General features: G+C 43.8%; 1 protein-coding gene across 1 annotated transcript; it reads left to right on the top strand.

Annotated features, from left to right (window-relative positions):
• The first annotated feature begins 2,188 nt into the window (after nucleotides 1-2,188).
• Nucleotides 2,189-6,195, top strand: sat2a.1 (spermidine/spermine N1-acetyltransferase family member 2a, tandem duplicate 1). The gene is made up of 6 exons (XM_032582103.1): nucleotides 2,189-2,625; nucleotides 2,898-2,949; nucleotides 3,807-3,890; nucleotides 5,049-5,150; nucleotides 5,235-5,275; nucleotides 5,365-6,195. The coding sequence occupies exons 1-6, from the start codon at nucleotides 2,563-2,565 to the stop codon at nucleotides 5,530-5,532; spliced, it is 510 nt and encodes a 169-aa protein (XP_032437994.1). The 5' UTR covers nucleotides 2,189-2,562; the 3' UTR covers nucleotides 5,533-6,195.
• Nucleotides 6,196-12,179: the final 5,984 nt, after the last annotated feature.

The raw sequence follows: 12,179 nt of genomic DNA, 5'->3' as shown, positions 1-12,179 counted from the left end.
AGGCTCCGCTCCGGCTCACCTCCAGCCGGCGCACCGGAGGCCGAATCAGCCGGCGTTCCAGCCGGCGCACCGGAGGCCGAATCAGCCGGCGTTCCAGCCGGCGCACCGGAGGCCGAATCAGCCGGCGTTCCAGCCGGCGCACCGGAGGCCGAATCAGCCGGCGTTCCAGCCGGCGCACCCGAGGCCGAATCAGCCGGCGTTCCAGCCGGCGCACCCGAGACCCTGACCTCCAGCGTTCCTCCTGAGACCCTGACCTCCAGCGTTCCTCCTGAGACCCTGACCTCCAGCGTTCCTCCTGAGACCCTGACCTCCAGTGTTCCTCCTGAGACCCTGACCTCCTGCGTTCCTCCTGAGACCCGGACCCTCTGCGTTCCTTCCGAGACACCGACTCCCGAGACCCTCTACGTTCCCTCCGTGACACCGACTCCCGAGACCCTCTACGTTCCCTCCGAGACCCCGACTCCCGAGACCCTCTACGTTCCCTCCGAGACCCCGACTCCCGAGACCCTCTGCGTTCCTCCTGAGACCCTGACCTCCAGCGTTCCTCCTGAGACCCTGACCTCCAGCGTTCCACCCGAGACCGAGACCCCCTGCGTTCCACCCGAGACCGAGACCCCCTGCGTTCCACCCGAGACCCTGACCCTCTGCGTTCCGACTCTGACCCGCTGCGTTCCACCTGAGACCCTGACCCTCTGCGTTCCGACCGAGACCCCCAGTGTTCCACCCGAGACCGAGACCCCCAGTGTTCCACCCGAGACCGAGACCCCCAGTGTTCCACCCGAGACCGAGACCCCCAGTGCTCCGACCGAGACCCCCAGCGTTCCGACCGAGACCCCCAGCGTTCCGACCGAGACTCCCAGCGTTCCGACCGAGACCCCTTGTGCGCCGACCGAGACCCCCTGTGCTCCACCAGAGACCCTACCTCGGGGGGCTCGTCATCGCCGTCTGTGGGCGGCCCCCGGGGCTCATCATCGCCACCTCCAGGGCCGCGGACGGCCGCTGGACCGCCTCCTGGGGTCCCGCCTCCGGGGTTCCCGCCTCCAGCGCCGCGGACGGCCGCCGGACGGCCTCCGTGGTTCCCGCCTTCAGCGCCGCGGACGGCTGCCGGACGGCCTCCGTGGTTCCCGCCTCCAGCGCCGCGGACGGCCGCCGGACCGCCTCCGTGGTTCCCGCCTCCAGCGCCGCGGACGGCCGCCGGACCGCCTCCGTGGTTCCCGCCTCCAGCGCCGCGGACGGCCGCCGGACCGCCTCCGTGGTTCCCGCCGCCGCGGACGACCGCCGGACCACCTCCGTGGTTCCTGCCTCCTTTGCCTCCGCCCACCCTGTGGGTAGTTTTTTGTTTGTTTATGGACTCTTGGCCCTTCTTGTGTTTCCGCCCACGATGGTGGGTAGTTTTTTGTTTTTTCTGGACTCTGGCCCCCCATCCGGCGCCCCTCCGCCCACCCTTGTTGTGGTTTTTTTTTTTGGGCGTCTGGTAGCCGCCCTTGAGGGGGGGGTATTGTCAGGATCTGTGTTTTTCTGTGTTTATTTAGAGTTTTCTGTGTCCTTAAGTCTCTTCGTTGTCCTGTCCTCCCCTTGATTGTTCCCAGGTGTGTCTCGTCTCTGTGATTACCCTCCCATGTATTTAACTCCACCTGTGTTCCTTGTTCCTCGTCGGGTCCTCGTCAATTTTTCGTCAATGTTAGCTTCCGTGTCGTCAGTGTTTCCTTGTGCCTGGTGTTCGTTGTTGGACTTATTTACTTCATTAAATCATCATATTCATCTAACCTGGGTCCGCTGCATCTGCCTCACCACTCTCACCACCCGCACTTCATGACAGACGGAGCTCTCTAGTTCAGCAACAGCTGACAGGTTGGTGTTATTTTTGTTCTAAACATATTTAGATGCTACATTTTTTAAACCCTTTCACAAATTCCAGTTTTATGTTCTGGTAGATGCTCTCCATGTGTTCAAATGGACATTTACTACTTTTTTGTGCATTTCTTTGAAATACGTCCTGCATTAATTCTTTTTCTTCGATTAGTTAAACCGGGCCGCAGCACCACCTAGAGGATCAAAGGGGGCACTGCAAGAGGAAGAGACGGCATGGTTAAAGTAACAGCGCAGACAGGGTATTATTATTATTATTATTATTATTGTTATTATTATTATTATTATTGTTATTATTATATTGCCCTTTAAACTATTTCCTTTACTATTTCACAGTAAAGGGGCAAAAATTCACAGTAATAGTGAATAACCTGATAATAAAGGTTCAAGCAGGAGCAGGGACTCACTGCGTGTTGTTTCGGACTATGCTTCATTAATATAAAAGAAGAAGAAGAAAAAATCTAGTTCTGATGAGGTACGAGCATCTTTTAGTGTGAAAGCGGGGGCTGCTTCTTCCTCCAGCCCCTTCCTCCTTCCTGGGGGGCGGGGAGGCCGCTACCGGTTCCGTCTCCAGCCTGCCTACGGAGGTCGAGCGGTGGACTGCGGGTCAAAGTCAAACTCTTCCCAGTTAAACCCCACCTGAGCAGCAGCAGCAGCAGCAGAAGCAGCAGCTCCGCGCATCCATCTGCGGACATGGATTTCTCCATCAGGGCGGCGAACGTGGAGGACTGCAAGGACATCGCGCGGATGATCAGGGTGAGCGAGACACGTGCGGACCGAGCGGCGTAATTACTCCTGCTTACGTCAGGAGATTTTTTTTTTTTTTTTTTTTTTGTAAACCAGCCGTTGATATTGTTTTATTACGCTTGTAAATGCTTCTTTTTTTTTTTTTTTCTTTTTCCTGGATGTGACCACAGCTGGTTGGAGCTCTGGGGTTTTGTTGCCAGCAGGCTTCATGTGAGCGGAAAGACCTGAAAAGACACGTATGATGATGTCAACTGATGTAAACATTTGTTTCCCCTTCCCAGGAGCTGGCAGAGTACGAGAAGATAGCTGATCAGGTTAAAGTCACACAGAAAGGTAATTATATTGGCTGGCTCACTGTGACAGCCATCTTTTTATGTAATTGGTGCATGAAAGAATGTACCAGTTTACCGAGCTTCACTAAATCAAAAATAATTTAATTCTGAAAACCTTTTTTAAGAAAAGACTCCTATGAATGTCTAATTATAGACCAGTAAGAAGAGAATACATCAAAACTAATAATTAAAATAATCAAAATAAGAGAATTAATCATCCAGATACTGAGATTGTTTGCTGTCAGAGGTCACATGGTGTTTCTCCAGCTAATGGAGATGAGTAAACTGCCTGATATCAATATTAATGTGGATTAACAGGCAGCTGGAGTATTTAGCAGCGAAGGAAATGACTGATGGAAAGCCATAAAGCTGATCTGTTATAAACCCATCATCAATATTCATGAACTCTATTTAAACAGAAGCGGTATCTGAACAGTGCATTCGTATCACTTTCACTGTTTTCCTCGTTGGTCCTGTTACAAGCATAAAAACCTGAAAAGCATGGAGTGCATTTTTGTTCAGTGGCTTCTGAAGGGAGTGACTGTGTTTTGAGTTTGTTTAGGGAAATCGTAGTAAAGGGAGCTAAATAAAAATACACGCTAATTTTAAAAAAACAACAACAGGAAAGTCAGTTATAATTTTCCTTCTATTTCATAAGTTACATACGAAGTTTCTGACTGCAACGTGACAAAATGTATAAACGGCATGAACAGGTTTTCAAGGTGTTGCGTCCTCTTTTGTTTCCCAGCGACAGCATTCAGATTTAAAATCGCAGCGAAAAGCAGAATTTAACGCCCTTCGTTTGGAGAAATCGCACATTTCTCACATTCAGGCTTCTCTCTGTCAACGTTTTCCCAGACTTGGAGCAAGACGGCTTCTCCAAGAATCCGTTCTTTCACGGCATCGTTGCCGAGGTGCCGGAACAGCACAGAACCAAAGAAGGTGAGAACAAGTGTCCGCTAATTGCAGAGCCCCATTGTCTAAGTGGAAGTGATATGGGAGCGTGACGGGGAGGTTTGTGTCATTTCTCGGCGCTCTTAATGTTGCCTAATGTAGCAGGACGCTGCTACATTGTGTTCTCTCCCTTTATTCACCTCTTACGTAATAAAGTTGATACTCTGCTTCCTCTGTGTGCAGTAATGAGCTCATTAGTACATGCTCCGCTGCTCAGCTCGACCTTTTTCCATGCAGTCGTCACCGATCACCCTCTGCTGGACTCGGATGTCTGACTGCACAGTCAGGAGGGGCGGCATGCTTCCGCGTTAGATGCTCCAAGACTCTAACGCAGATACTGTTGCACACACAGACAGTCATGGGAAGAAGAAAGTACACCCTCCGTTTGATTCTGACGTTTTAACGTGTGAAGGATTTACACCAGGGATGTTCAAAATGCGGCCCGGCGGCCGTTTGTGGACAGATTTTGTGTGCTCCCCGGTCACCGACCACAATTGAAGAACGGTACATGTTTGGTCCAAGGCAGAAAACGTTTTACTGACAAAGTCTTTTCAGAAGGAAAATTTCATAGGTTCAACACAAAGCATTCATATTTGCTTTCTTGTTGTTTTTTTTATTATTATTATTTTGTTGCATTTTATTGATTTATAAAACTAATACAAACTAAATACTGCAAAAGTTTTTGAAGAAGCTATTTTCTGAAAAATAGCGACTCAGATCCTGTTATAGCTGCTAAGAATAGACAAGATAAATATGTCTAGACGTGTAATCTAGACATAGCAGAGTATACTATGTCATTAAAATGATTTTATGTCCTTATTAAACAGAGCTGACGCCAAAATGTAAATGTTTGTAAAAAAAAATAATTTAATATTACCTCCCCCCAAAACACCAGACATGTACTAAACCCTATTGAAAGTGTAAGTGCTGTTTTTGGTAATTTGCAGTGTTGTTGAATTTTTCATGTAAATCTCAAGAAATCTTATTATTAGGACAGCTGGAAGCAGAAAGGGATTGATATAAAGCTCAATATTGGGGATTTGGTTAATTAAGAATAAGGGAAAATAAGTGCCAAAAACTCAGAGAGCAGAGTTTGAGTGTAAAGAAATCCCTGAACACGTCTAACGGTCACCGTTTCGCTTTCAGGACATACGAAGATTGGCTATGCACTTTACTTCTACTCCTACAGCTCCTGGGCAGGAAGATCCGTTTACATGGAGGACTTGTACGTGATGCCAGAATTTCGAGGTAAATCATTTTCTTCATTGATTGTTGTTGTTAATATAACGATGTGCATCAATGTATCTTAATTTTTCATCTCTGTCCTTTAAGGGAAGGGAATTGGAAAAGCACTTATGAGCAAGGTAGCACAGGTGAGCAACATCAGCGCATCGTTAAAAAAAATAAACATGTAAAAGAAGAAAGTGCTAATGTTTAGCTAATGTCTTTTGGTGGCCTACAGCTGGGTCTGGCCGCTGGATGCAACCAGCTCAACTTCACGGTTCTGGACTGGAACAAGTCATCTGTGGACTTTTACCTGAGCCAGGGCTGCGTCGATGTCACGGATAAAATAGGCTACCACTGCATGCGCTGCGAAGGTGAGGCACTGGAGCACCTGGCACAACCGTAACCCGACGCTGCGACTTTTGAAACCCTTGAAGTCGGTCCAGGCAACGCAGAGCTCCACTTTACGGCCCATTGTTTAAAACGTCATGATGGTTTGTAAATCAGTGGCTTTTTCTTGCCAAACCTTTTGCACCTTAAGTCATTAATTATTTATCCGACGGACCTTAAAGCCGTTTTGCGGCTCGATTTACCCATGACAATTATGCAAAAATGTCCAAATGAAGTTTTTTCATTATTTTGTATCGATAACAAGAAAAATCAGGGTAGCCTTTTTAAAATTTCACTCCACAACTATATTTTTATGGTAGTTTTTGGCAGAAAATCTGTGTTTTTAATCAAGCTCCACATTATATCCTCTTAAAGCCACACAGCAATATTTGGAAGATATTGGCAGAATGAACCATCATAAACCAACATAACAGACTTGATGTAAAATCAGTTTTACTCAAAAGTGCGGGAGAACGTTTATATGCACAAAAATCCAGGTTTATGGATGCAGAAATCACATTTAATGTCACGGGAAGAAAAGGCAACACTTTCTTTGACGGGGTGTGCATAAGATTGACATGTTCATAAACATGATATAACATCTGTTATGAACATGAAGGAGTCTTCATGAATGCTTATGGCTGTTGTCATGTAGTGTCATTTGGTAAATAATGACACTTTTGATCATTTTAATAGACTTTTAATACAACTTTTAAAGCAACTTTGTATTAAAAGTGTCATTATTTACCAAATGACACTTCATGACAACAGTCATAAGCCTTCATGAAGGCTCCTTCATGTTCATAACAGATGTTATGTCATGTTTATGACAGCGTCATGTCAGTCTTATGCACACCCCGTCAAATATAGTGTTACCGAAAAAGGTATCCTTGTCCTTGAGTACAGTGATGGAGAATAAAAACTAAGTACACCCCTGCTGATTTAATAGCACCCATTTATGTGGGGTGTACCGCATTTTCCGGACTATAGAGCCTCGCTGTAAGCTGCATCTACAATGGTCTTTTTTTATAAAAAAAAAACCTGGAAACTACATATATAGGCCTCGCCAGGCACCAATGATTCACGTCCTGCTAAAGAGCCCCCTGGTGGTTGAAGAAAAATCCTCAGAAAAGCCGCACCGGGCTAAAAGCCGGATGGTTCGAAGCGTGGGGAAAAATGTAGCGGCTTATAATCTGAAAAATACGATACTTAGTTTTTCATGACTGTATTGAAGGTCTCTGATTTTTTGATTTTTTTCTCCGCCTAACAAGCTAGTGGATTTAACATCAGCTTACTAGCCGATTACATCTCGCCTCCTTGTATGCACACTGTGCTAATTAAAATTAATTTAACTAAAAATCCAAGCGCATTCAACACATCCTGAAAGAGATTTCATCCTTCGCTATTCTGCCAACATCTGGATTCATTAGAATAAATCTAAAGCCCTGTGCTTTAGAAATGTACTCGTGCTGATTGGGATTATTTTTAGAGCAAACAATTTAGCACCGCATTACTTATTAAAATGATTAAATCATGCATGAATATAAAAGCACAAAGACTTTGTAGAGAGCCACTGCTCAGTTTGTCAAACACTCAAACGAGAGAATCGAGCGTTTTAGAAATAAAAAAATCCTCCTCTAAAATAACTGTGCTGCGTTTTTATGTGTTAATAGACCCTGAAGTCATTATGGTGAACCGTTACTGCCATTTCCTCGGTTGAACTCCGTACTAGTTGCCCACTGCTGTCGTTGTGGGCCGGTAATTGGCAATGTTGGTGTTCATAGTTGTCGCTTGGCAGCAGAGCTTCTGGAAAACCCTCACCTGAAGGGCAAAACAACAAAGCAGCACTAATCTGCCCTTCAGCCATCCTCTCAAAATTCAGCTTTCAGATCCACTAATCAACACAAACAGACGTCTGCAGGGAGTTTTTAAAGGACTCCTGTGGAAAAAGAAACTCGCCGTTTAGTGTAAATGCAGGTCATGTTTTTTATTGTTTAGGCTTTTATTTTGTATTAGAATTTTTTGATAAAGTGTTTTTATTGGTGCAGTTTTATGCCATGAAGCTTGTTTACTGAGTTTATGGTTTGCTGCTAATGTTAGCTCCTTTAATCTTTTGCTCGTTTACGTGTTGGTGATTGAAAAAGCACGCGGTGGTTTTAGGGCATGACACTAATGTGCCAGATCAAAGCTACCGTAAAGGCCCGTGTGAATAACACGTATGTGTTGGAGACACACCCAACATTTACCGGCTAAAGTGAGACCTGGCAAAGGTGAAGGTGCTTAATTGGCACACCTGGTGAAGATTTTTAATGGCCGCGATGCTAAAATTCACATAATGGCAGAGACTTTGTGTAATTATAATAAAAGGCAAAAGTGAGAAAACTGTAGCTGATACTGACATCAAAATTTTCAGTAATTTTAACTTAGTTATGTGGTTTTTTTGGCTATCTTTTACCCCTGATCCAGATGAAATGTACTTTTAAAAACTGTCATCCTGAAACATGAGAAATTTAAATATGAGGAAATATTTAATTTCCCTTTGGGATCAATCAATGGTTTTCGAATTCTCTGAACGCCGAACTGGAGCTCTGGGAAAGACGCAGCCTCTTCCAGCGATCCAGAGTCTTCAATGTTTGTAGTTTGTCTTGATATCTCAGTTTTCCTTGCGACGTCAAGGAAAACCGAGATGAGAGGCGTCTCGACTTTGATGCAGGTGGAAACTTTTCCTTCCTGCAGTTTTTCCTGCTGTGCACAAACTCTCCGTCGTTGGCTGCCGTCATAAAGCGGTTACTTTGCCGACCGAAGACGGTCAAATGCCTGAAAGCTATGACTACGCGGGTATTAAGCTCTGGCTGACAGCTAAAGTTTTCCATCCTGCCTTTCCTGTAGTTCGACTCGGTTCTGATTGGATAAAACCCGAGCGAGATCAGAGGCTTTTTTTTAATTAGGCTTTCTGAAGGAGCGCTGAACCTCCTCCTGTCCGTCGGCTGGCCAAAAGAAGGCTGTTTCACGCTTCCATTGCTCACCGCACTAATTTGGCTGCTTGGCAGTATTTCCAATCATAAAAATGTTGTTTAGTTATTTTGTCCAAACTAGACCACCCATCGGTCTTATTAACATAGATTTGGTTTTATAGTATTCTAATCCTGTGAATAACTCTTACTAATCAAGGTGGGATTTGGGGAGCGGAAATAGGATCCTAATTCCTAAAGAGGTGTGTATGTCTTACGTATGTATGTCTTAACGTGTCTGTTGCTAAGCCAGCGGATGATGAGTCTACTGTTTGACCGCAGTTGATATTGTGTGCTCACTCCGTCGTGTTCTTTGTGCACTGAAGGAATCGTTTAGAGCGCAAAGCTTCTCCTATGCAGCCAAACTCGGGGTGCAGCTTTCAGAGAAATGGATGAAGCCCAAATTCAAACCAAAACAATCCACTCAGTGGAATTTGGGGTGGGGGGGGATAGAAAAAAACCCCATAAAGCTTGAAAAGTGGGCTGGTTGCACAACTTTAAGCTTGTCATGCTTAAATGAAAGTGGCATTATTCTGGTCTCAACCACCAGTTTTTCTCTTGGTATTTTTTTTTTTTTTTTTTTTTTTTTTGTACGGTCTTCTGCAGTTTTATGAAAATATGCTAAGTTTTATTTGCATTGTTTCTGTTCCACTCAGACAAGTAAAAACCACTGACCCTTCTTTGCAACGTTTGCATTTTGGCATGGAAATGTATCCAGGAATGCATTTCATAGGCCATTATTCTGCTGCTGCAAACTGCAAGGCGCAAAGACAGAGGGAGCACGAGAGATTTTGATTCTTTTATAGCGTGCAACTTCCCGTCAACGTGAGTCCGCGAGTGCAAGTCATACAAATATATATATAAAAAAATATCTATAAAAAATCCAACCCAACTTAAAAATCACTGTTTCTTCCTAACACACCTGCAATAAATCACCGAGGTGGAACGTTACCGGTGTTTGTTCAGGTTTACGTCGTGTAGCTGTGTGTGTGAGTAACAACTATGCAGTGTATCTGTCAGAATAAGTGGATGAAACATCCGTGTTTGTGTGTTTCGGCGTTCAGAAAGGACGCCGGCGCGTTGTGCACCCGCTCCACATTCGGTGTCGAAGTGTCCTCTACATGTGATTTACTGCGTGCAAAATCATTTCAACATGCGTTTGATTTAATAATAGGTTAAAGGGAGGCTTGGTGGGGAAGTGTGTCTAAAGCTGACACTGTGGCGTTCAGGCTTGAACTGAGTCTTGACTGGGATTTTGTTTTGAGATGCGTCCTGGTGTGAAACACAGAGCATAAAAAAACTGAACATACATATATATATATATATTCCCCTGGAACCATCAAACTGTTGTGATTTTACAAAAACACTACACTGTATTCAGTTATGTGACTGTACAGGAAAAAGAAAATGTTTGTTTTAGAAGTATTTAGCAGGTTTTGCGTGATGAACGGGTCTTGTAATCGGTCTGTTTTTATTTCCTGCGTGTGTTGGACGTCTCTGCTCAGTGATCAAAGAAATAAAAACATACACACAGCACCTCAGGATGTGTACGTTTATAGTTGCTCACTTTGTGGGTTTTCTTTTTGAGTAGGTGATTTTCTCATTTTGAGAAAAAATAATAATAAAAGAAAAAAGTCCAGTAAATGAAGAAAGTATATCTTAAATAAAAATGGAGTCACATTCGACCCATAGAGGGCACACTAACACCATCAGTTCCTTTAAACCTCATGTTGTTACAGAGCTTTGATTGCCAAGATTATTAGTTTGCATACAGGAATGTTAATATTATTTTTATCACGGCGTCATAATTTGAAAACTTTAGAAAAAATCTGTTTGAGATCAATTTGAATTCAGTTATTCAGTGGGGGAAAAAATGCTTAGAAAGAATTGTTAACACAATTTTGTTTACACTTTTCGGCACTTGACACAATTTCTGTGCGACACACTACGGTTACTTTATACTTTAGTCGTGTGACATGATTTGTTTTTTATTAAATCTTAATTTGTAGTCAGTGATCTTTTGTTTTCCTGAGATTTAAATGTAATGTGACAGACACATTCTTCAAAATGGGAAAGCCAAAAAAAGGAACCTGCCAGTTAAATGAAGCAAACAGATGCTGATCTTTATAGGTCAAGAAGGGGCTACAAGAAAAAACGTAAACTACGTTCACACAGCAGGCAAATGTGACCCATGTCCGACTTTGAACAACTTTTTTTTTTTTTTTTACCTCACCCCAATAAATCCAGTTTGGGCCACTTCTAGATGGGGTACTAACTTGAATATGTGCCCAATAGTTTCCAAATCATCTGCAGTCTGAACAGTGTATCGTTGACGTAAGACGTTCGTCATAATTCTGAAGCAGGAGAAGCCAGATGCTGGAAATCCAGGTGTAAACAATGGCAAAACCAAGCGGTGCCGACACTTAGCTACTTTTTTTCTTAGCGTCCTTCGCCTGGTTCAGATATTGTGATGATGCTGTTGGCTCCCGCTGTTCAACAACTGTTGCAGTTGATCTGTAGGCAGCAGCTGTGCACATGCGTGTCACTTTGGAGTAGCAAACAGAAGCTTGATTTCGTTAGCACTGTGAAAGGCCACGCAAGAAAAGTCGGATTTAAGCCAAAAAAAACCCCAAAACAAATCGGAACTGAGCATCAGGATTTGCTGTTTGAACGAAGCTTAATTACCTAAACCGGCTCATAATTGAAACATTCAAAACTACTTGAATTGTGATAAACATGGCCGACCCAGGTTTATCTCACAAGTTAGAAAACTTCAGACGCTCAAAGAGCGCTTTCTTGGGATCATGGCAGGAAAACCACATAACGTGTGGATCGACTGGGACTGAAACTGGAACAGATGGCTTCAGTCTGTAACTCTAAGGCGGACCTTCTCTGCAACTATTTTCAGGTAGGTCAGGACGAAGATGTGGGGAAAAACAACTCATTTCCACGGTGGAGGATCTGTGATGCTGTGGGGCTGTTTCTTTTCCAAACACCCTGGGAGCCCTGTCAGAGTCCTTGTCGTTCGAAATCCCTTGAACAGCAAGTTTATCTGAATGAAAATCTAGCGCCATCATTAGACAGAAAAATGTAAGACGACAGTATAACGGACGTAAACAAATGACCAAAATCAATGCAAGAGAATTTCCTTAGAGGAATTATTAAAGATTTATGTTTCTTTTTCTGCTCCAACTTATTAAAATGTTCTAAAAGACTAAGGATGTTAAAGGAAAATAGTAGATTTAGCAACAAATAAACACGCAAGCCATAGCGTTAATCAATATGCTTTAAATCTACCATCGCCATGAATTATTTATCAATTTCACATATTTTCTGAGATGCATCCTAGATGCATCAAAGCTTTCCCCAAGCATGACACTTCCTCTACCGTTCTACAAAGCCGGAAGGAAGTTTTGGACCTGGAAACCCGTCTGTGGAGACAAATAAAGTCAGTCCCCAAAGGTTGTTTTTCAATTCAAGAAGTAATTTTGTGACACTTTTGGATCTTTATTCAGATGTGTTTTTAGCGTAGGGATTCTTCTTTCCATGTGTTTGATCTCACTCAAATGAAAAAAAATTTAAAAAAATTGATTTATGAGACGGCTGGTATCTGAAGAGGTTACGGATTGAATATTTCCCTGTCAAAATAAAA

The sequence above is a fragment of the Xiphophorus hellerii genome, chromosome 14, assembly GCF_003331165.1.
Source record: "Xiphophorus hellerii strain 12219 chromosome 14, Xiphophorus_hellerii-4.1, whole genome shotgun sequence".
NCBI lineage: Eukaryota > Metazoa > Chordata > Actinopteri > Cyprinodontiformes > Poeciliidae > Xiphophorus > Xiphophorus hellerii.
The sequence above is the reverse complement of the archived record's forward strand: the minus strand, read 5'-3'. Positions and strand labels throughout refer to the sequence as shown.